Below are 26,513 nucleotides of genomic sequence, written 5' to 3'. Positions count from 1 at the left end.
TCCACAATAAAAGAATGTAGAACAGGGATTTTATCATGCTAGAGTCATGTTAACATGAATAATGTTTACGTCTTGTGGCTAATACTGGCTATACACTCACTGAGCACTTTATTAGGTACACCTCTACATCTACTTATTAGTGGGATTATATGATCAGCCAATTGTGTGGCAGCAGTGCAATGCATAAAATCATGCAGATACAGGTCAGGAGCTTCAGTAAATGTTCACATCAACCATCAGAATGGGAAAAAAAAAAAATTATCTCAGGGATTTCGACCGTTGCATGATTGTTGGTGCCAGATGGGCTGGTTTGAGTATTTCTGTAACTGTTGATCTCCTGGTGTTTTCACACACAACAGTCTCTAGAGTTTACTCAGAATGGTGCCAAAAACATCCAGTGAAGGGCAGTTCTGCAGATGGAAATGCCTTGTTGATGAGAGAGTTCAACAGAGAATGGCCAGACTGGTTTGAACTGACAAAGTCTACGGTAACTCAGATAACAACTCTGTACAATTGTAGTGAGCAGAATAGCATCTCAGAATACATAACATGTCAAACCTTGAGGTGGATGGGCTACAACAACAGAAGACCACGTCGGCACTTTATTAGGACCATGACCACGTGTTCCTAATAAAATGCGAAGTGAGTGTACTTTTGAAACCGTGCATATTGTAATGTTTATGGAGTGGTCCCATTCACTTTATTGCAAGTTTTTTTATTGTAACCGCAATTTTTAAATAAACAAAAGGAAATGTCAAAAATATTTTCTGTAGTAATCAAAATTTTGCTACAAATGCTGTCAATTGAGCTTAACTTGTATTGAACCTGGAACATTCCTTTAACTTCTTATTTATAGAACTTTTGTGCAAAAGCAATTTCACAAATCGCAGTCACTCGCTTGCAAGTGTGATATCGCTCATTTAATTTATATTTATCATAAATATCATAATAATATTAACCATTTGAGTAATAAGTTACTGCTTTGGGGAATAGATATAACTTAATTGAGTGTTTACTTATTTAGCTTAATCTAGGAAAACCGGGCAGATATTTTCAGCACATTTTATTTTACATTCACCTACTGTTTTAAATCTTCCTTTATTTTCCCACTTATTTATAGTTCCAACTTCACCCCCTCTAGTTATCATTTCAGTATCTGTGTCTTACATAGAGGTTTGCAAGTCCTTTGAAGTCATTCTCCTTCAGTTCTGTGATGCGGTTGTTCTGTAGGTCCAGGAGTTTGGTATCTATGGGAATCTGCTTGGGGACTGCAGTCAAACCTAAACAACAAGAACAAATTTTTACACACTAGTTTACTATAGAATATACAGCTCTGTATACACAAATCTGGGAGACCATTAGCTTGCCATCTGGTTTAGATTTCCTTTAGCCTCTTAAGACAGGGCTTCCTCTGTGTCAAAACAATAGAAAAAAATAGTGAATAGAATGGAATATCTCAACCATGACAGCCTGAATTCTGATATGGTGTGCATAAATTATTGTGTGCTAGTTATTGTGCATAAAAGCTTATTGTTTATTGTGCAAACCAACATTGGTCAATTTCAATTCAGTGTCCGATTCACATTTGAATCAGTCAGATGTATCAACTTTGTATTAGAGTACACCTGTGGGTGATTTGCCACCACTTTATACAAGCACTTTAAAATAATTTGGCTTCTTCTGCCAACACATGGACCACATCACAAGCTATATGTAAATTATACCAGAACCACATCAAGAGCATAAATCCAACAGTGTGTCTGTTTTAGCAGTGCTGTATCCAAGATTCTAAATCAGGGTGATGATTCATGATGATTTCCAGCAGAGCCCAATAATTTATACTAGGTTGGGCTGGACCTCTATTCCCCTCCAGCCATTTATAAATGAACCACAACAGCCACCCAGGCCACCTTGCTTCCCAGCAGAGGTGAAGAGTAAAATCACTGCAAGAGATATTTAATGCACTGAGGGAATATTCCAGGTTAAATACATCTGTGGCCTTCTGTCAATAACCAAAATAATTATAAACAAACTTGAATAGTTCCCCAGTTTGTAAGAAAAAGAATGGAAAATCATTTACAGTAATGCACTTACAGTGGAAGCCCAGCAGGCATGCTCTCCAGAGGGTTTAAAAGCAGAAATGTGAAACTTGTATTTTTGTTAAAGCACTTTTATGAACTCTTCAGTAAAAAATAAAAGTGTGTTATTTGGGCTGTAAAGTTGTCTACATTGTCCTTTTTTTGAGATGGGACTGCTTTTCTAAATGGAGCTTCTGATTATGCATTAAAATTACTGCTGTCAGTCGATTAAAAAGTTTAATCACATAATTTTTGGTGATTAAATGCAGATAATATAATGCATTATAATATAATGCTTAATTAACATTTGACTAATTAAAAGAATTAGTCCCCACATTGGTTGCATATTCATTGCAATGGGCATTAAATCTCGTAAATGCTCATCCTCCACAAAATTAATCTGCTGGCAGACTGTGGCTATCCGTATTGTTACAGCAATCGTGCATTCATGATTTGCATCAGGGTGTCAACGCCAGCGTTATGTTTGGTGATAGTTAAGACTTGACATGCTTCTGTGGTAATTAAACTGCACCTTAGGCTGAAAAATACTTGATTTCTGTCACAAGTTCCATCTAGGCTTGTTTTGTACAACAAATAGCGTTAAGAGCTCCTTTCTCCATCATTTTATCACTGACACTGAATAACTGTTGTGTGTGTTTGTGGTGTCTGCGTCAGTGTAATGACTCCGGGTGGACACATCGACACATCCCAAATGTCCCGCCCTTCCAACCAGTGTTTATGCTGGTTTATGCTGCATTAACGGTAAGTGTTAATCACGATTAAGAAAAATGAATGCATTGAACTTTTTTAATTAATCACATGCGTTAACACGTCAATTTTGACAGCTCTAATTAAAATACATTGTAATTCATCTGTACCTTTACCATTACCTCCCTTTCTGGTGTTCTGATTGTGTGAAAATTACTAAGCCTCATTTAAGATGTTTGAAAACTTTATGTAAATTAATGCAACAATTTGTTCTTCTCGTGTTTCATGAATGAGGCCAACTAAGTTTATAGGGTAAACATGGAATGACATGGGATTAGAAATAAGAAATTGGAAAAATTTGATATCACTTTGCACAGACAAGGTTGTTCTAATGCTGTCACACTAGTTTCATGCTAACACGAGTAATGTTTCTGGCTCCAGATGCTGTAGTTACAACATCTACCAGCTAACTGGACCGTGCTAACCAACCAAAATTTAACCTCTTGGTTTGTACAGTATAAATGGATTCCAAATGATATCTTCTATACACTATACACTTTCCATCACATCAAATATATATATATATATATATATATATATATATATATATATATATATATATATATATATATATATATATATATATAAACATGTTTTACAATGATGGAGGCATATAATCACAATTCAGTTATAGCCTACATAACAGAATAACTTCCAGATACTGAGGAAAGAAAGACAGCACAATGGACTGATCAATGTATTATAGGAAAATATTCATAACATATAAAGAACCACTGGGAGGAAACATATAATGAACCGCCTGAAGCAATAGCTGTATTTTTTCAGTTTTATATCAAACCCACAACCATAAACGATGATGCAATGATATTTACAAAAACATGTGCAAAACAAATCATCTATGACAAAAACACATGCCAGAAGCATGCACACACACAAACTCATGTGCATATGCAAACACATTCACACATGCACAAACAAAAATGGAATACATATATTTAAAATCATAAGCTCCAAATACCTGAGCTCTTGTTGTTCTATGAGGATCATTATTTGGCTGGAGAGACAGAGAGAAATAGAAAGAGTATGTTTGTTTGTTCATAAGTATGACTATATGGGTGTGCACACATGCATGGCGCTTTGTTTGTTTTGTGTTTATACAATTCTTGGTTATGCTTGTCTATCCACAGTTTGTGTATTTAGGTTGGAGAACTGATTGATCTTTCTAAGCGGCCTTGGCTTGTAAATGCAAGAATTGCTATCACGAAGTGAGGGTGACTGTTTTATATCAAGTTATCAACAAATCAGTTCCTCTTAGATACACCTGTTATTTCCTACTTTCCTGGAAAAGAAAACATAGCAGCTACAGTAGAAGCAATCACACTGAAGTGAAGGCTCCTGTCAAATGGGGTGGTAAGAGGGTGAGTAAATTATGAGAATTTTCATTTTTGGGTGAACTATCCCTTTAACTTTCTTAGAATTAATTGTTAGAAAGGATTAATCAAGTTTTACACAAATGAAAATGGTAACATTGCAATTAATTTATTGGCTATTACTGTGTTAGTTTGAGGTAGCTACAAGTATTATGCGGTTGAATATCGGTTCAACTCTTCTAAACTGCTTATTTGACCAAACGTCACTTACAGCTGTAAACAGCTTTCCGTTAAATCATTCACTAATGTTGTGTGGGTGGGAGCTGATGAAGCGCGATCTACTGTGACGTCACAATCGAGCTGCTTTGTGGGATATAGAGCTGCCTTAAATGTACATCTGAGTATGCTCACTCCCTCGGTCAAAATCAAGGGGTTGAGGGTCTGTCAAGCTTCCCTCGCCCACGTAACGAAGTGAAACGGACTTCCAAATTGGCATCAGGGTTTCTCCAAGGGGGAGTGTTTAGGGCAGTTAGTGAGTGGATGTTTAAAGTGAAGAGGAACACAGCCCTCAGCATGTGATAATTTCAAGTATATCTGTATATCTGATGACAAGGAACACCCACTACACCACACGCCCACTCCAAGGAATGCCCCCTTGGATCATAAAGTGATTCTATTGGCTAAAAGAACATTTAAAATCCTATGCAATCGCTTAATGATTCATGTTGTCTTATAAATTATATGTCACACACATATAATATTATTAAACCGAATATGTAAATGGTGAAATTAAACTTGGTGAAATGAAAATTCTGTTTTCTTCAGTTAGCTCACAAGCTAACTGGTTAGCCTATTAGCCTAGCACACCACTAGCTTCTCCTTTTCATTTTAATCACATTTCTCCTCACTGTCGCCACCTAGTGAGACGGAAAAGTATTGTTTCAGTAAAACTTTTAAGTCGCAATATGTTTATTATTTTAAGACAAGACAAGCTAATGTCCTTGAGATGACAGTGAATTGTATTTCAGCTGTTTTTTATAGAATTTTGAATGGGAAGAGAAAACAGATGCACAGTAAGTGCTGGTAATCCAAGTGACTTAAGAAAATAAATAAAATCAAATCAAAAGATTGGTTAACAGCAGCAACAATGATGTTAATGATAGTAAAAGCAACAATAAGGGAATAAAACAACAAACACAACAAATAGACAATAAAGATTAGTGAACAGATGGACAGTACAAATGCTGACGTTACAAGTGAATTGAAAAGAAATATAATTTAAAATAAAAAAATAAAAATAAATAAAAAAAAAAAAAAAAATCGCAAATATTGGTTAACAACAGTAATAAATATGTTAGAGATGAAAGTGAATTCTAAAAGATAGTTCTCTCCACTTTAGGTCTCTTTCTCCCTATTGCATTCTCTCTCAATTTCACTTCTAGCTCACACACTTTTCTTTAAAACATCCTGTGTGTGTCACTAAAACAACTCAATAGGAAGACATTTTACATAGTTTTCCATCAAATGCCATGTTTTTTCTGCCCATTTTGAGTAAATCTCCGTGGAATTCTTTTTCTCCCTCTCTCTCTCAAACACACTCTTTACCATTCTTCATGCCAGAGAACGAAGACTTCACCTCTCCTGTTCACTTTTTATTTCACTGATCTGTCACTTCAGTTGTTCCTTCTCTCATTGGCTCATTCCTCTGCTCATTCATGCTTTAAGGCAAATGAGTACAACGTCCATGGGCTTTTTTCAAGATTTCAGATTAAAATATATGAAGTGAAAGTGTAGGTCATTTTAGATCATTTCTTTGGGTTTTTCACCATTTTAAATAACCTTTTGATGTCCCTAGTTTATTTTAAATGGTCCTGCGATATGACAAATTAATATGAGGTCATCAACTGGCAAAGCATTGTATTAGCAACGCAAATGTCATGAGTTCGATTCCCAGGTACAAGAGTTGATCCTTGGGAATAAATTCCACAAACTGATAAGTTCCTGATAAATGTATAGCTTAAATGCACTGTAAGTTGCCTTGGACAAAAGTGTCTGCCAAATGCATAAATGTATGCAAATGCCCCAACAGACTCTCACACACTGATACTCACCTAGGTCTGAGCATTGCACCACTTTGAGCTGACACTGGCAACCAAAGGGGCATAAGGGCACATCTGGTGGCAGCTCCTCCATAGCTGAACCCTCTTCATCTCTCATTATTACCGTTGTCAGATCTCCCCCATCACTGTCCATGCCAAAGTCCCAGAATCCTCTCTGCTCGAAGGGCAGAGCCAATGAAGGAGCAGTCAGGCTGCAGATACTGAGCAGCAGCAGCAGCAGGAAAGAGTGGTAGGAAAACATTACTGAGATAAACACAGACCTAAAAGGTGAGGAGAGAGAGAGAGTTATAAAACTTTACATATAATACAACAAGGGACAATGGGGCTATCTACTACTGGGTTAAATAATATTACAAATTACTGAAATTGAATAACATCTTTTGGTATCATCCACTGACATTTAAAAAAATCCCTGCAATTTAAGAAAAAAGGAAACTAAAGAGACAGCTGGTGAGACCGTGTCTGTAGGACAGGTCTGGTCAGATGGAGTGTGGTGGTGGAAAAACTCAAACTGGCCTTCTTAAAACATTTCTTAAAACAAGCCATTCATTAGACAGGAAGGAGGTAGGAGGGGGATATTCCTGACAGTCTGTGTTTGTGCATGTGTTTGTGTCTAGATGGGTGGTGAGCCATGTCATTTCTGAATGAGCTGAGTCTGGTGATGTCATCACTAAGGGGGGGCTAAGGATATGGGGTCTGCCGAACCCACAGGGGGCCCTCACTGATATCTTCAACCAAGGGCGTAGGTTTGGTTTGAAAGTTGGCAGGGACACTGCAAGGAGGATAATATTTAAAATGTTGGTATTAAGGAAATGCAAGAACTTTAGTCTGGTTATATAGGCAAATTAACATTATTTTCTCATACAACAAGTCTCATTTTACCATTTCTCTGGCCCACCACAATTTATTAGCATGTTTTTTTTTTCTCTGAAGAATAAACAGGTTTAGAACTGACCACTATAGGGCTGCAAGATATGAAGGAAAAATGTTACATGTAATATATGAACTTGTTGGATTATGCATCGATGATATGTTATGCAGATTATCTGTAATGTGTCAAAGTGAAATTCAGTTGTCTTCAAGTAGATATACATCAAGAGAACAACTATTCAGGTGACATACAGTGACAAGAAAAAGTGTGTGAACTCTTTGGAATTAGCTGGTTGTCTGCATTAATTGGTCATAAAATGTGATCTCATCTTCATCAAAGTCACAAGTACAGACAAACACAATGTGTTTAAGATAACAACTCACAAACAATTATAATCTTTCATGTCTTTATTGTAGTGTTGGGTTTGAGTCCACCTTAGCTGAGTCCGAGTAAATTCCGAGTCTTTAAACAATAGAGTCCGAGTCGAGTCTGAGTCCAAAAGGGGCCGAGTCGGACTCAAGACCGAGTCCATAACAGGCCGAGTCCAAGTCCGAATGAATCTGTTCAAGAATCTGAATAAAAACTATTTTTTAAGCTTATTTTAACCTTCACAACTAAGAAAAACAATTTGTCAATATAAATGCAAAAAACAAATGATTAGTATCCTGCTGAACAAATTTCAAAGTGGTTTTAGAATGAAAGCATATGCTTTTGGTGTATGAAGACAAAACTGTCCTTCAACAGACTTCTTATTGCATTCTGTTGACATTTCAATTATTTGTTGCTTTTCCCCTCCACTCAAACATACACCAAAGAAAGTGAAAGCTGCATTAGTCATCACAACCAGAGTTATTATTATTTCGAATTTTAATTTAGTTTTTATTTCTACTTCATTTTCAATTTGTCCATTCAGTTTAGTTTAGTTTTATCTAAAATTATGGGTGAAATACATTGAATGTAATTAAATACATTTAATGTGTTTAATACATTTAATAAATGGTAATATTAAAAAATGTAATAATGCCCATAAAATTAAATACAACATAAAATAAAAATAGAAAGGATCAGATACCGTTTAAAAAAAAATATTTATTTACTACAGTACTACACTTCACACTTCTCAGTCCTGCTGTGTCCAGGTGTAGCCTACTTCCCAAAGGTCAAGATGAAACCTTGGGCTGACGTTTCGTTATTTTCACATTATTTATTATGGATAATAGGTGAATAGAGACTTCTCCCCTCACTTGTGTTCTTCAATGTATTTTCTGACTTTTTTGCCATTGAAACGCAAGTGCCAGCTTTACAGGTAACACACACAGAGGTTGTGCTACAAATATGTGACGGACTGAGTTGTACAATTTCCATGGTCTATTTCAATCATCATATTAGTTTAAATGTCCCTGATACATAGTAAATTTGATTTTTTCTCGATATAGTCAACATATTCAGTTAGAAATTACTTTGCATAGTAAGCTTGAGTCTGATAAAACTGTGTTCTATTTAATAATTTGCAGAGTTGGGGAACATACTTTTTATAGTGTACTTACTTTGATATGTCTGGATGAGAGTGGCAAACACATGTGGCGATCTCTTTCATTAAACAGGCATGGTGTCCATAGCAGGACAACACGAAGAAGCCACTGCTTTCCAACAAAAACATTGCTGTGTGCCTAAAGTTTGCCAAAGACCACCTTGACACTCCACAGTGCTACTGGGTAAATGTTTTGGTGGATTTACATTTTTTGAAGCCATTCTGTAGTGGATTTACTTAGATATTTAGGGTAATTTTCCTGCTGCATCACCCAACTTCTACTGAGCTTCAGCTGGTGCACAGCCCCCCTGACATTATCCCATAGCACAGTGGTTCCCCACCCTGTTCCAGGAGGCCCACCAACACAGCACATTTTGTATATCTCACTTTTCTTACACACCCAGTTCAGGTCTTGGAGTCTCCACTAACGAACTGATGAGTTGAATCAGGTGTGGTTGATTAGGGAGATATCCAAAATGTGTAGTGTTGGGGGGCCTCCAGGAACAGTGTTGGGAACCACTGCTGTAGGATATCTTGATAAACTTGGGAATTTATTTTTCCCTCAATGATGGCAATCGGTCCAGGCCCCGAAGCAACAAAGCAGCCCCAAATCGTGATGCTCCCTCCACCGTACTTCACCATTGGGTTGATGTTTTCATGTTGGTATGCGGTGCCCTTTTTACGCCATACGTAGTGCTGCCTCCCAAACAATTCAACCTTAGTTTCATTAGTCCACAAAACATTTTCCCAGTAGCACTGTGGAGTGTCAAGGTAGTCTTTGGCAAACTTTAGGCACACAGCAATGGTTTTGTTGGAAAGCAGTGGCTTCCTTCGTGGTGTCCTGCCATGGACACCATGCCTGTTTAATGTTTTCTGTACAGTAGACTCATGAACAGAGATGTTAACCAGTTCCAATGATTCCTTCAAGTCTTTCGCTGTCACTCTAGGGTTCTTTTTTTACCTTATTGAGAATTCTGTGGTGTGCCCTTTGAGTCATTTTGGCTGGACGGCCACTTCTAGGGAGAGTAGGCAGTCCTAAATCGTCTCCATTTACAGACAATTTGTCTTACTGTGGACAGATTAATATCTAAGCTCTTCGAGACAACTCTGTAACCTTTCAGTTACAATCAGACAATTAGTTCTACTTCTGAGATCTCTTTTTTGTGTGGCATGGTACACGTCAGCAAATGCTTCTTGTGAATAACAAACTCAAAATGTTTGAGTACTTTTAATAAGTCAAAGTAGCTCGGGGGCCTGGGTAGCTCAGCGAGTAAAGACGTTGACTACCACCCCTGGAGTGACTCCAGCCAGGTCTCCTAAGCAACCAAATTGGCCCGGTTGCTAGGGTGGGTAGAGTCACATGGGGTAACCTCCTCGTGGTTGCCATAATGTGGTTCGCTCTCGGTGAAGCGTGGCGAGTTGTGCGTGGATGCTGCAGTAGATGGCGTGAAGCCTCCATATGCAGTATGTCTCAGTGGTAACGCGCTCAACAAGCCACTTGATAAGATGCACGGGTTGACGGTCTCGGACACAGAGGCAACTGAGGTTCATCCTCTGTCACCCGGATTGAGGCGAGTCACTACGCCACCACGAGGACTTAGAGCGCATTGAGAATTGGGCATTCCAAATTGGGAAGAAAAAAGGGAGAAAAAAATAAATAAATAAAATAAGGCAAAGTAGCTCTAACCCACACCTCCAATCTCATCTCATTAATTGGATGCCAGGTTTGCCAACTCCTGACTCTATTTAACTTTTGTTGACGTCATTAGCCTAGGGGTTCCCATACTTTTTCCAACCTACACTGTGAATGTTGGAATGATGTATTCAGAATGTACAAGAACAATAAAATAATTTGTGTTATTAGTTAAAACATATTGTGTTTGTTCATTATTATAACTTAGATGATCAAACCAGATTTTAAGACAAATTTATACATAAATGCATTCCAACATGTTCACATACTTTTTTTTGCCACTGTAAAGTGACATTCTGTAAAATTTATTATTCAGCACTAAAAAAAAAATGGAAATCTAAACAAAGGGTGGGTTAAATTAAAAAGCTACATGTGCAAAGTGACTTCTAAAGTTAGACTAATTATGGGGAGAATGATTTTTCCTACTTTCTGCTTTCTAACTCCTCTCACTCCCACATAAACTTGTCTCATATTGCCATCACAAATTAGTTATCTGTGCAGTTATACTAACATCTTAAAATCCTGCACCTCTAATCCACCCCATTACCTAGACAGTTATTCAAATTAAAAGCTGTCTTCCTAAAGAGGGTGCTGACCGACCGTAATAGCAGAATCCATTGGGGAAAACTCTGGACATTTTTTTTTTTTACTTAGACAAAAAACATTTGTACAAGAAAAGTATGCAAAATTAAATCTACTATTTTTAAGGGTTAGACCTAAGATACAAATGAAAATTCACCCTTGCAATTTCCAGATTTTTTTTTTTGTTTTTTTTTGTTGCAGTAATTATAAATAACTGGTGCATCCTGAACAGTGCTGATAAAAGTAAAAGGTGACACGTGACAGTGCCGTTTTTACGCTTCTCCTGAAGCGATTGGACGATAATTTACACATGAATAATGAAAATAAAAACTTAATAAAAACATTGTATAATGTAAAAGTATTTTTTATGAGGTAAAATTGCCCAAATGTATGTCGGGACACTTCTGATTTTCTGAAAGTTTGTAGGGACATGTCCCCATCATCCCTAGTTAAAGCTAAGCCTATGCTTTTAACATGGTCATATAACCAAAATCCCAAACCCAACTCACATACCCTCCACCAAACCTACACCTGTCAGTTCCTGACGTAACCTTGGCCCTTCATTTGAACCTCATCTAACCAATGCATAAAAATAAAGCCAATAACTGTCCTAAACCCAAGAAAACCCCCAAGCTGATCCCTGAATTATGCACAACCTCATGCTGTGCCTCAAACTAAATGTGATTTCTCATGGCAAAAACTAAAACAACTCTAAAACACATTATTTTTAATTCTTAACACTGTCACCCTTGGCTTGCTCACTGGAGGTTTTGTAAGGCATTGTTCTCTGTAAAGCTGCTTTGGAACAATATTAATTGTGAAGAAATCAAAGAAATCAAAATCAATTAAAATTGAAAAATGTGTTAATATCATCCAGCTGGACAACAAAATATCCAATAAATTTCAATGCATTCTTAGTTGAATTTCTACACAAGAGGTCTTCATGCGACTCCACCATGAGCTGCCACATTGTTACTTTATTGAAATTCATGTTGTACTATACATGCTGCGAAGAAAAGTGTGGATGTGTGAGAGAAATCAGATGGTCAGAGGATGTCAGTTTGAGATGTCCCTTGACATTTCCTCTTGGAGGAACTTCAGTGATATTTTCCAGAGAGAAGCATGCAGTGTAGAAATTCCATGTCTTCTCCGTTACTGTCCCATTACTCTTTACTGTCACATTCAAATAGTTGTCTTCAACAACACCATAACATGAGTCAGGATTTGAAGATGCCATAGTGCTGAATTGTTGAGACAAATTAGACAATATGCAGAGGCTGTTTTCACTTTTCAGACAGTATTTACACATTAATGCGTAATGCTGTGTACAAAACCACTCTCTCGTTCGCTTATTCAACATTCAATACATAGTGAATTGCATATGTGAACATAAATGAGTGAATTCAGACACAGCTATAGACACTGCTCTTTATGATGTTATATACACACTGCATTCTGAATGACAGATAAACTACAGTACTTAAAATCCGATCTGATTGTTTTCAAAAGTCTGATTTTAAGCAGATTTCAAATCATATGTTTATATAAAATTTGGGTTCATGTCTCTCTTTGCTGTTCAGACTACAAACAACTAATATTTTGATTCGGATAAAAGACTGATCTGCGTCACCAGGTTCATAATATCTGTCCTAAATAGTATGCGAGATGAGAATTAGTGTGTCTCAAATCATAGTATTTTTAAAAGGTATGCCATAGTTGCCTGGATGGTTTACCGTTTCTGGTAGATTCTCGAAGTGTGGATCCGTGCATGCTTTTTTGGCTAATATTGCCCAAAATCCCTTGCTTCGTTGATTGACGGAAAGTTTGCTTCAAAACTACAATTGTGAAACGTGAGAAACTATGGCAGTGACGGACAGTGCTTCATCAGTTCTTAAGTGTTTTAACAACTAAAACGTCATGCAAGTTTAATGGTTGAATCCTGTGAAAAGAAACTACTTAGTTCTCGCTGTAGGATGAACACATAAATCATCTCATTAAGTTGTGAATGATCAGCTTCTTCATTTACAAAGTGAACAGAAAAGGGTTTAAGTGATTTGGAGTTTCTCCGAGCTGCAGTGTAGGGCTTTACTGGTTGTTTAGATCAGTGTTACTATCAGAAATTATTTCTTTAGTTTTTAATTAATATTTAAATTAAATAATAGAATCTAACTCATTAAAACCTCATATGGGGCTCCAGTAAATGTAGTGCGCTACGTGTAGGAGCAGGTTTGGTTATTAGCAATAATTAATATTTATCAAAGATAATTATTAATTATTACAATTAATAGAACATTGATTTGAATTAATATTAGCTTTTTTTAAATCCTTCAAATTCAACAATCATCAAAAGATAATTATCAATTATCAAAAATCAATAGAATATTAATAAGGATTAATATCGCCAGGGCACCACCCTGGAATCAGGGACTAATAACCAGATAGTATAACAGTCTCAATATTAGATTGTTCCCTAAGAGAACATCGACATCCGAAAAATATTGATTTTCGAAGAAAAAAAAAACAATGAAGGCTTGAATCCGAGCAGTGACATCCCGTCAGCATTTGACACAGGTGTATACAAACAAACCAAAACACTTCTCTCTGAAATATAACGAAGTTTATTTATGCAGTAATATCAATTAATAATCAATACAAAGCAGTCAATAAACTTCCGACTTTCAACTACAAAATAAACAGTGATATGATTAGATATGGTGACCAAAATAATCCTATAACACATGAGGAAGTTGTGTGCGTAAGGAGGGATGCACACAAAAAGGCGGATGTGACTCTCGTTGAGACTACGTCACGCGAGATTTCCGGCCAGAGAATATGGCCGCGAATGTGGGTAGAGAGAAACCGGTCAATGGCGTCTACCAGTTTACCGCGTGTCTCCGCTTGTAACTATGATAACTTAGGGACAAAGCTGAGCTTTATCACGAAGTTATCTACTAGCCAAAAGTGTGTGCGAAAATGTTTGTGAGGGGTCGCGTGTGTGTGTGTGTGGTTAGTACAAGAGAGAGAGAGAATAAAGCGATGGCTCCAAAGCCGGTTTCGCGATCGTGGGAGAGAAAGCAGCTGTTAGTTTATCACTCAGAGACGCGGTGGACGGCTCGTAAACCGTCCCGCGGTCTTTGATACTTTAATGGATAAACTCAGTGTCGGTCTCACCAGCGATGGCAGAAATACACAACAGTCCAATGTGGTTGGACTACAACACAGCAGATCTCATTCGTGATAACCGTACATTAAAGTAATACCTTGAGTATTATTAGCAGCAATGAGCAGACTCGGCAGTCCATAAACTGTACAAGCAATAACCTTGATACACAAGAATAACACACTATAATATTCTATCTCTGCCCAGATGTAAACCTCTTACTTGAATCACATGAGGATGCAGCTAGAATGTGTGTTCATCCGTCCTTTAACTCCGACTTGGTTCCTCGAGGCTCGGGTGATGACAGGAGGCCGTTTCCTTGCTCTGTCAGCGGGCGGTACAGGTGCTGATTCTCGACGGGCTGGCAGAGAAATCAGCGACGTCGACTTGATTGAAGATGGAAGAGAAATCTTCTCTCTTCACTTCTGCAGGCAAACAGATGAAGATGCGGATTGGTCAGCAGTCTCCTTCGGATCCATTAGAGTGTTCGGTGTAACAAAGAGTAATCTCAACTCGTCCAGCGAGATGGAGATTGTATGGCCACAGTTTCAAGTCGGACGTTACTTCCTTGTGCCACGAGGCTACACCTGAGAGCAGCGATGAGCTGCATCTACGCACGGCGGGCAAAGTTGCTGGAAGCAAATCCCAGAAGCATCTCAGAGTTATTTCTACTACCGATGACATCATGGTTGAGGGGCGTTCTGTTGTGTGCCTCATCCAATAGGAGTTGAGAGTTCGATCCTTTATTGAGCAAGGCTTCATGGGATTTGTAGTCGGTTTTGGACTCCCTTTGTTTGATTTTGGCGTGGTTTTTATCAGTAAGATTTATGACTTTGTATGTGGGCCTCAGTTAGGTTTTATGACTGTATTAGGCCTACCTTTGTCTTCTATCTGAATACATGAGGCCCAACAGCAGCAATACTTACTTGAGTTTCCAGGTGAAAAGTCCACAGGGTAGCACAAAAAATGAGTTGTACGGACACGTTGGAAAAAGAATCGCCATTAGCTAGTACATTTTTGTTAGCAGGCACAACATTCTGCTACAACAAGGGCCGCCATCTTGATTGTTTTGGGTTAAATGGATCACATGACTCCGTCACATGACAACAAATATGTCATCGTTTTCAGATATCCTTGTGTTCCCTGTCCATACTACAGCGCAAAGACAGCATTTTCAAATGTATCAATTGGGAAAGCGTTTTTGAAAAGTCGTTTTTTGCAGTCAGACAACACTGTTTCTGTGTGAATGGAAGGCCAAATAGTAGAGAATAAAAAGCATTTTCAAATGAAAACATATTAGTGTGGACATGGCCTTAATCGTTAGCTTCTTATTCATTAAAGGGGTCTCTGTGCTTTGCCACTACACAAGTCAATCACTGGTGATTGAAATATGAATATTTACTAGCCAGTGGCTAATAACTGACATATTTTAGTCGCATAGCGTGGAATTTAGTCGCATATGCGAGTGATTTACTCGCAACGTAGAGGGCTGTGTTTGAACCCCAACCCTAAACCTAACTGTCCAAGAAACCATGTGTGATGAGGAGGAGGGCGTGGCCGGGCCGTGATGGAGCACGGCCGGCGCTGAATCAGCTGATCAGCAGGAGAGCGAGATAAAGGGCGGCCGGAGGTGCCGGTTGGAGAGAGAGAGACGCACGTGGCTGCGTTGTATGTGTGTCTGTTTATGTTTGTTTAAGTTCATTGTTTAAGTTCATTTATGCATTAAAAGTTTGTTGATTGTTCAGCCGGTTCCTGCCTCCTCCTTGCCCGTCTGTTTACATGTTACACCATGTCTCTGAGATTGGTCATGCAACCTGCTATCAGTAGAACCACAGGAAAAAATAAACACATTTGAATTGACGTAAAAATGTCTGATGGGAGATGCTGCTTGTCAGTAACATCTGGTAGCAACATGTTGACTTCCCATGTAATCATGTTTGCCAACAACCCAAGACTTCTTATACAGATCATTTTTTAATTTATTTCTAAGTTTGATAATGTGTACTGTAACAGTTTTTGTCTTTCAGGCAGGGCAAATGAGTTGAGGGGCACATCTAGAAATCTAGCAAACTAGTCCCAGTCCCTTTTTATGCATAGCAAACTCACAGTAAAGACTCCCATTAAGTTCACAGGAATCCCACACAAGTGTTGTTCATGTAAATGTGTCTCTGTTGAGGTCTTTATATCTCTCATCAAACACACTATTTCACAAAGCTTCCATGTCATTAACTGAGTAATGCGCATGGATGCTTTTGCCGTTCCCCTTGGCTACTGCTCAATCATCTTCTCAGAATGTTCAGACTTGCCATCCGGGGCTGGAGCAATAGATAGATCTTTGAAATGGACTCACAAAGAGACATTTACATTACAAATTTGTCACGTTAGCCAACAGTTTCCAGAACTGCCCGTACATTGTGGATCCAAACATTTGCTAACTATCAGTTGTGCAGTAGCATTTCCAAAGGTAGGCATTAGAGCCTAAAGTATCATCCAATGGAATCACACTCTTCACCCTGATATGCCAACAACTGTGTGTGTTGCTCACACATTTTCTGCCCGTCTTTTACTTTAAAGTCAAACACGTGGGAAAGCAGTGGCCATTTTTTATGCTGCTGACCTGGAATAAAAGCAAAAAGGGAAAAAGCAGTATACAGTCTGTATCCATTTGTAAAAATAGCGACTAAATTATACAGTGCTCCCCAAAAAAGGCCCAGTTTAGACTGGCCAGAGGAATGCGAGGAGAGAGGGCCGAGGGCGCTCTCCATGCAAAAGTCTGCAAACTATATGCGTTATTTATGAACACAAGCACCATAATATGCTTAAGTATATGTGCTGTTTTTATGAGATAGAATACTGTTGCGCTCAGCACTTTCAAGAAGCAACTCTTTAATTAGCAGCTGCTCAACAAAACAAGGTGCCTCAATGAGCAAAAGCCACAGTACAGCTGATCCTGTTGACATCCACACAAAGAGAAGGGAAACAAACAAAAGTCAGACAGACATTAACTGAGACAAAGATAATCCTATCCCACAGCTTGAGCCAAATACATCAGCGGACAATCTGATGCTCATGAAATAACACTGTGCACTCTGACATCTATCTCGTGTAGTGACCGTGTAGGAATGGCCTGGCTTAGACATAACAACTGCTTCTTCTGGTAATTAGACAGCACATACTCCTCTACGAAGAATGCATATCTCATGCACTCTCAGCACTCTCTTTAGGAAGACAGCTTTGAATTTAAATAACTGTCTAGGTAATAGGGTGGATTAGAGGTGCAGGATTTTAAGATGCTAGTATAACTGCACAGATAACGCTATTTCTATCACTTAAACTGTTACCAGCCATATTAGTCTTAGAGTTGTGTGTTCCTGAGACAGTAAGAGAGAGAGTGTAAGAGAAAGTAGGAGAGAGCGAGAGAGAGAGCGAGAGAGAAAGAGAGAGAACAGGAGAGAGGTTGGAACAGTGATTGGAACACAAACAATTAAAAATGGCACTTCATGTATAAATGGTTACCAACCCCTGTCCTGTGGTATCAGGCTGTAAAACTCTTTTTGGTTCTACCGAACTGGAACATTAAAAATGTATGTATGATTGGTACTTTACATACACTCACTAAGCATTTTATTAGGAACATCTGTACACCTACTTATTCATGTGATTATCTAATCTGCCAATCATGTGGCAGCATTGCAACGCATAAAATCATGCAGATACAGGTCAGGAGCTTCAGTTAATGTTCACATCAACCATCAGAATGGGGGGGAAATGTGATCTCAGTAATTTCAACTGTGGCATGATTGTTGGTGCCAAACATGCTGGTTTGAGTATTTCTGTAACTGCTGATCTCCTGGGATTTTCACACATAACAGTCTCTAGAGTTTACTTAGAATGGTGCCAAAATCAAAAAACATCCAGTGAGCGGCAGTTCTGCAGATGGAAACGCCTTGTTGATGTGAGAGGTCAACAGAGAATGGCAAGACTGGTTCGAGCTCACAGAAAGGCTACGGTAACTCAAATAACCACTCTGTACAATTGTAGTGAGTAGAATAGCATCTCAGAATGCACAACATGTCGAACTTTATGGCGAATGGGCTACAACAGCAGAAGACAACATCAACCATAGTTCCCTAATAAAGTGCTCAGTGAGTGTATATTGGAGTGACTCCAAGTGTAATGAATTATTGCTAACCCATTACAACACTGATAGCGTGAATAAATTACTTAAATGACTGCTGTAGTGTCTTTCAAGCTAATAAGCTTATGATCAGTTCTCTATATTATTTAGATCTGAAGCAACTGATACATGTCTTTTCACATTAAAACAATGAATTACTCTTTCAATCTCCACCTAGTCTGGTGTTTCTGACAAAGTCATACAGTAATTAACTAAGGCCACGTCCACACTATTACGTTGTTGTTTAAAACGCATTAATTTCGCTACATTTTGGTCTTCCACCCACACTGACACAGCGTTTTTATCCAGAAAAAAAAAGTAGCTTTTCGAAACCGCTCACAAGTTTATCACAAGTGGATACATTTTTAAATGCTGTTTTTGCATTGTAATGCCAACAGGGAAAATGGAGGTATTCCAAAACGATGATGTATCTGTTGTCATTTGACGCAGTCATGTGATCCATTCAAGCCAAAAAAAGCAAGATGGTGGCCCATGTTGTAGCGGTGTTGTTGTGCCTGATATTCACTTTGATAGGGTTGTTAAAGATAATTGTAAATTTTTTCAACCTTCACACTGCATTCCTTCAAAGGCAACCGTACGTTTACTCTGAATTGCTGTCCAGCGGTGGAACACAAGGACAATTTAAGGGGATTTAAGCATTTTGAAAATGGCAAAACGTTTAAAAATGGCAACGTGGGAGCGTTTTTCAAATTTATCCGGACTGGATGTAGTCTAAATGTCAGATTTTAATAACAGAGCACACTGCAGACACCTCCCCAGAAATGAGAGGGGAAAAAAGTAATGCCTACATAGACGAGCAGCTACAGAGAACTCTCTCAAAACACTTGAGCATGTTTGACATGATTACTGTAATAATAATAAAACACAACAATAACACATTAGTCAAAGGTGGACAATGCCCACATTGTGAGGCATATGCTTATTGCATGTTTAAGTCTCTGTTTGTATCTTATCCACACCATGGCAATAAGCCTGGAAAGCGAACAGTATAAATGCCATGCCGTATGTGCTGGGTTAAACTGTGAGCTGCAATATAACGGAGAAAGGAGATAAAACATCTGTGAAAGAACATCACAAGAAACATTCAAAAAGTGCATAAAGAGTGCTCCATGAAAATCTCTGACTTTCTTTATTTTCTATCAAGCAAACTGTATATAGAGCTTTGATTCACAAGAAACTGCTATAATAGAACTAGAAGACAAGAAGCAATACATTTGTTAAATACCCTTTTCAAGATACAAATTAGGCAAGAACGAGCATAGTCTCATGACACACTTGTAATAATTTTTGTAAATTACCCAGATGGCCTAATAGTAAGATGTCATACGAGTTGGCTCTTACAAAAACAACATAAATTCTCATTTGCTGCTCCTAATGATCGCAGAATACACTGAAACTGGACAATTATATTATATCTCTGTACCAGTTTTAATTTATTTAATTACAAATATTTTAACATTTGCAAACGCTTTAGACAGTATGTGCAACAGCTGCATGCAACTGTGTTTTGGTAGCTGTATGTGAACTTACTTTAACCTAGGTTGCTTTATTTATTCTATACTCTGTATTATGTATTGATTTATTGTTTATATTTATCTTCTGATGAATTTGCTTTGTTTATTTGTCAATTATTACCAAATATTTATCTTCTATACTTCAAGAGGACAATTTCCTTTTGTTAGTCTGTCATTTGTGAATAAGAATCTTGTTTTTTCTGGTAATTAGAAATGCTCTTTATCTTTTGGAATATGCTCATTAAGAACCGACTGTATGTAGTTAAATTCTGGTACGTCTCTAACTGACATACCAAAGATGGGAGGAGGAAGTTGTTTGGTTTACTGCACTTTAACTGTGGGAGCAAGTGAACTCACTTGACTCTGGTGAATCTGTGGTTTGCAACATTAGTTGGAAAGGCCATGGATAAAAAACACTTTAAGTGAGGCTCAAACTTCAACACATTACATATGGTCTGACTAGGGGTCCAAGAACACACTTGCTTTCAATGTCGAACAGCCAGTAAAAGCCTACATCTCCAACCAAATTAAGATTTCCAATGTAATTTATTTTGACCAGTAATATCAATCATCTAAATTGAGCTATTTTGCCTGTTGCAACATCTATGCATCACAACTGCATCTATGCATCTCTCTCTCTCTCTTTCGATCTTTCACTTTTGACAGACCATTGGGTGGTTCTGGGTTCCATGCACTTGGCTAGAATAACCTGCTGGCTTGACTGTAACTTGTTAACTTCTGTCCCTAAAAAAAACTTCTGCCTGGCCATGTCTGTTACCACTTTGCTTGAATGTGGTGACTGGCATAACACAGGGTGAAGGCAGATTTTATTAACAATGCATAGGATGAAGCCTTTAAGTCAAGAAATCTACTGTGTAGTGTTGTGGTAATCTGGTTGTTAAAGCAGTCATACTGAGTGTGAAACTGTTATTTACAACAACAAAAAAGACACAGGCCATTTCCACAATTTTATATCTAGAAAATTCTCTGAGATAGACACAAAGAGAGAGAAAGCAAGGGAAATTTAAATAAAAAGGAAAAAGAGAAGAACATTGAACACTTGTGCTTCAGAACATGTAAGATTTGAGAGAATTCAAACAATCAAGGTAAATTGCAACAGTACAGACCAGATTAGAACTGATATGGGTTTTTATTGGCCATTTCAACAATTACATTTGGTGGGGACCCCCAACCATGAATATGTGGTTACAGTCTTAAGTGAGATAGAAATGGAATAGAACTTCATTGATCCCTCTAAAAAACACACAAATAATAATACAGGACACACCAGATATATTAAAGGAAATATAAAAAAGGAATGGAAAAAGGAAAGGAAAAAGGAAAAAGGATAAAGGAAATAGCAAAAGGAAATGTAAGAATCACAACTCGATAGAGACTCAGAGAGAGCCAAGTTCTCATCCTGAATCCAGCAAGAGCGTGGTTCTCAGGCACAACCTTACTCAACATCTCCTAAACATTTGTCCATCCTTTCCTCCATCCATGCTTTTCCTCTTTCAGTCCCAGTGTTTAATCCTAAATTACTGAATCCATATACAGTACTCTGTATATACACTCACTGAGCACTTTATTAGGAACACTATGGTCCTAATAAAATTCCCGACGTCATCTTCTGCTGTTGTAGCCCATCCGCCACAAGGTTCGATGTGTTGTGCATTCTGAGATGCTATTCTGCTCACTACAATTGTACAGAGTGGTTATCCGAGTTACCGTAGCCTTTCTGTCAGCTCAAACCATTCTGCCCATTCTCCGTTGACCTCTCTCATCAACAAGGCATTTCCATCTGCAGAACTGCCCCTCACTGGACGTTTTTTGTTTTTGGCTCCATTTGGAGTAAATTCTAGAGACTGTTGTGCGTGAAAATCACAGGAGGTCAGCAGTTACAGAAATACTCAAACCAGCCCATCTGACACCAACAATCATATGACGATCGAAATCACTGACATCACATTTTTTCTCCATTCTGATGGTTGATGTGAACATTAACTGAAGCTCCTGACCCATATCTGCATGATGTTTATGCACTGCACTGCTGCCACACGATTGACTGATCAGATAATCACATGAATAAGTAGGCGTACAGGTGTACCTAATAAAGTGCTCAGTGAGTGTACAGAGGGACACTGAGGAAGCTTTAAGTCTGTATACGTATTAAGCTGAGTGCTTAGGCATGGAGATGTTTCTATAAATCATGTACATTAGAAAAATATACCTTCTAGCTCTGAATGCTTCCTTATGGGCTTATGAGGTAACAAAGCAAGAAGAAAAAAATAACACATACACATTACTGAGTTTCAGATTATTTCATGATTAAATAATCTTTAAGAGTATCTATCCAGATTGATTAATTGATCAAATCTAAAGATGGAAGAGGAATTTAAATTATCACATTTTTGAATAGCAAGTTTCTATTGCCAATGAACAAATAAAACTGATAAATCAGACAAGAGAAGACATTTCAGATTTCCCTAGGCCTATCATTCCTTTTTTCTTTACATTTCAAAGTATTTCTTTATACACGCTTTTAAATTAGTCAAAAACCTCTAAATAACCCTAATGGACTTAAACTTCACTCTTTATTCACCCAAAAATAATGACATGCTGATGCACCAGAATGTCAGCTTGACGCCCAGCATCAATATCTTCACTATTCATCCATCACATTTGTGCATCCGACAGAGAGTGCAACTAGTTTGCACAGACAATCAGCGGCCTCAAAAAGTATTTAGAGCCACACTTAAAAATGTCTTAATGTCACTGCATTAGATTAGGCTATATTTATCACATCAACTATGCATAGGTTCCACTAATGTTTGGCAACCAACTGTAGGGTACAACAGGGCTAAAGGCACACCTTAAGGAAAATTAGCTTTTTTCTGGTCATAAAATGTATAATGATCGAGAAATGTATTTCTTTTTATTGAATACTGATGAAGCAACATAATTTGTGTGAAAAGAAATAACAACAGAAGGTTGAAAATTTGGGTTTTAAAAAAAGGTGGTGACGGAGCCTTTAACCCCCAGAAAAGCAATGTGTTTTATACAGGCCTTTAGCCCCTGCAACAGGGGGCATTTTTACCCCAAATACCATCCTTTCACTTAATTGATAGTTATTAAACAACTTGCAATTTAATGGCCTTGAACAAAACTGAAAATTATAAATAAGTATTTTGTCTCAAAATAAATGTTAATTTCAGGGATTTTTATTAGCTACATGAATTTGCAACATTTAAAAAAATAAAAAATACACAAAATCGAATTGCCTCGAAATAAACCTTTAGACACCACATGCAAATGTCTCATGAATCAGGAAAATGTTGCAGTGTATAGTGACAAATAGGTGTTTAGGAAAGTGCTGTAGTGGTTTTTGTTGCTATTTAGTGTTTTGGGAGAAAACAAAATCAAAGGAGCCTTTTAGCTCATTGTACCCTACTTTTTTGTCTTAATTATGAACAGTATACTGTGTGTGTTATATATATATATATATATATATATACACTTGCCTGAAATGTTTCGCATGATCTTAAAAATCTTTTGATCTGAAGGCGTATGCTTAAATGTTTGAAATTAGTTTTGTAGACCAAAATATCATCGTGCCACCATATTAATTTATTTCATAATAAAACTAAAATGTAATTAAAAAAAAAAATTTAGTGCCAAAAAAGTGCCCAACATAGATGGGAACTCCTTCAATATGGTTTAAAAAGCATCCCAGGGTGAAACCTCAAGAAGTTGGTTGAGAAAATGTCAAGAGTACATGTCTGCAAAATCTAGGCAAAGGGTGACTACTTATACTATATATATATATATACACACACACACACACACACACACACACACACACACACACACACACACAGTATACTGTTCAAATATAAAATCATTTTCAACCTCATTAACTTTACAAAATGTTTTGTTTGAAAAGTATACATCTGATATCTTATATAATATATATATATATATATAAACATGTTTTGATGTGTTTTGTCTGTGTAATGACATTCAAACATTTGTAGATGTGACTGAATGGTCCAAATATTTGGAAAGAATTGTTACTATGTCTGTAACGCCTATATGGCTTATTAAAGCTTTAATTGATGCTTTACATAGGCTATCAGTATAGGAAACAAGTTCTGCATTTCAGTTATCAAAAGGGGGTGGGGTGGCTTTTCAACAAAGTCAAACTCAAATCCAAATAATAAGAATATAAAACCCGGGAAAACCCCCACTTTGACAAAGAACTAAACTATCTGATATCAGTGACCTAAAACAAATGTGTTTCTGCCTTAATGACTAGAAAAACCAAACAAACATCTACTTACTTGTAATTGGGTTGCAGTTTTTCCAGACTGTTCGCTCTTGCGTCCGATAGTAATCGATTCTTCTTTAGTGACTGATATTTGGACTCTGAATTTCGCGCTCTAAAAAATATTCTCGTTGGTGAGCCTTTGTTTTCGAGTGTATCTTTACATACTCCCTCGGGTCATGAAGCCTGTATCTGTCAGTGGAGAGAAGAGTGGGACTGGCTTTACTCACTGAGGAAATAGGCGAACTCGGGCGAACTTTTGGGTGAATGCCCCGAACTAGAGCCAACCTCATTCAATGATGCGCGTGAGTAATCTGTATATAAGCAGTACATTTATTAAATAATTTGTGACAGGTTCAAATGTCCAGGTGTAAATGAAACAGTTTCTAATCCTCTAAAATCCTGAATATCAAAGTTGAAGTCCCGCATATACTAATGACTTCCCTGACCACATTTAGCCATGGTAACCATAGCTTCCGCCTAAATACTATTCACTACATTTATTGTTACCAATGTAGTCATAATATAAAGTTTCCACAGTTCTGTTGTATACACTTTAAACCCTAATAATCAAAGTAATGATTTTGAGTAGAAAATATTAAATCATACATATGAGTTCAAATAAATTAGGCAGAGGCTATTTGCACTAAATGCACATAGCGATAGATGCTAGCAATAATTGCTATTTACAAAAAGAGTAAATAGCAACAAAAACCATCTTCTTTGCACTGTCCAAATAGTGTTAGATGCTTATAAAATACTAAAATACAGGACAGTGGCATAACTGCAGCATGTTTATTGTGTTTATTTGGAGTCCCACAGACACCCTTTACCAACCCCTACCCTTAACCTTACCTTACAAAAATTAACCATGGTTTTACTACAGTAACCATAGTATCACCATGGTCTTTTGTAAAAAAAAAAAAAACATAGTAGCCATAGAATTAAACATGGTTAATATTAACACCATATTACTACAGTAATACCATGGTTAACTGCATTAAAACAATAACTTCCTCCAAAAAAACATGGTTACTACAATATTAATGTAGTAAAACTGGTTAATTTTTTCCAGATCATCTCTTAACTTCCCAGCCTTCACCGTGACTAAATCATTGCGAGGAAATCAACCATTATATTCATTTTTATTTATTATTATTATTATAAGTAGTATTAAAGGAAATATTAATGGTGGAGACAGGAAGAGGAAACTGTGGAAAAAAGGTGGAATTGACTACCATTACACCCCATGCCACTGCAGCAACACTATAGGTGCTGTTTGTCTTTCATTTTTGTGTTTCCACTAGATTAATTTAGTGCAAATAGCCACACGGTAAAATGAAGTGTTATAAAATGTATCTTGTGCAAGATGAATGTAAAGGGGAGACTTGTTAGTGTTTAATGTTTTGTTATTTAGAAGAATTTCTGTTATGTTTGAGTTTTGGGGATTACCATTACGGTGAATACTGGAGTTTAGGCTTAGGTTGAGGAAAGGTTCAAGTTTAGTTTGTTGTATATTGCTTTACACAAGAAGTAATTGCTGCACTAATCAAAGTATAGTGTTTCCAATTACCATGCTAGCATTCACTATCCTGGCCAGTTTATAACAGAAAGAGATTAATACTGCTTTCATTTGCTATCAGAAATATTGTAAATACATGTCTCCCACTCGGAGACACATGAACACACATGAACGACCCCTTGAGTCGTAATTACAACTGGGAAACAAGTAAATTTAACATGACTAATTTAGTTAGGTTTACCTCTACTTGAAGTATTTAAATTGTGATTACATGGTAATTTTAAGTTCAGCCAAAGGGTTACATTTAAAGTGCCATCAAAATGTATAAGTTAGCTTACTCAATATTTCTAATTAAGAGGAATTAGCATGCATGTGAAGTACGAAATCAGAATCTGAAAGTTCTATTAACTGAAACTTGGGAGTTTATTAACTTAAAAATGTTGATGTAACTGATTGCCTCAAATTGTTTTAGTTCTGCAAACTTATTAGGGTTTACAGTGTAACTGTTGTAGCCTAACTAAATGTGTAGGAAACTATGGTTATCGTGGTGAATGTGTGTATGTTTTTTAAAGTTTTATAATCACTAATCACTATAATTTCTCTTACAAATCAGTGGCAGTGGATCATATTATGAGGATGTTTTGTGGGCACATATAATTATCAGATAGACAGATGTAAAGCTGGGGAATGTAATACCTAAAGGCAACGGTTCAGTCTCAGAAGTGCATCCAAGTTGAATCATTAGGTGTTAATATCAGTTTTGCTTGTCAAAACCTATTATAAAGGAAAATGAATTTTACTCAGCTGTAGTGTGTCTCTTT

General features: G+C 37.3%; 1 protein-coding gene across 1 annotated transcript in view; it reads right to left on the bottom strand.

The window, feature by feature from the left end:
- Nucleotides 1-24,404, bottom strand: part of LOC127420064 (biglycan-like) — a 30,328-nt gene extending 5,924 nt beyond the window's left edge. The window contains exons 1-3 of the mRNA XM_051662015.1: nt 24,187-24,404; nt 6,289-6,557; nt 1,168-1,280 (exon numbers count right to left, since the gene is read on the bottom strand). Coding sequence (XP_051517975.1) covers nt 1,168-1,280; nt 6,289-6,538 — 363 coding nt within the window. The 5' untranslated portion in view covers nt 6,539-6,557; nt 24,187-24,404. The remainder of the gene's footprint in view (nt 1-1,167; nt 1,281-6,288; nt 6,558-24,186) is intronic.
- Between the last annotated feature and the right edge of the window lie 2,109 nt (nt 24,405-26,513).

This window comes from Myxocyprinus asiaticus, chromosome 29 (genome assembly GCF_019703515.2).
Source record: "Myxocyprinus asiaticus isolate MX2 ecotype Aquarium Trade chromosome 29, UBuf_Myxa_2, whole genome shotgun sequence".
In the NCBI taxonomy this organism is placed as follows: domain Eukaryota; kingdom Metazoa; phylum Chordata; class Actinopteri; order Cypriniformes; family Catostomidae; genus Myxocyprinus; species Myxocyprinus asiaticus.
This window is presented reverse-complemented; position numbering and strand designations above follow the sequence as displayed.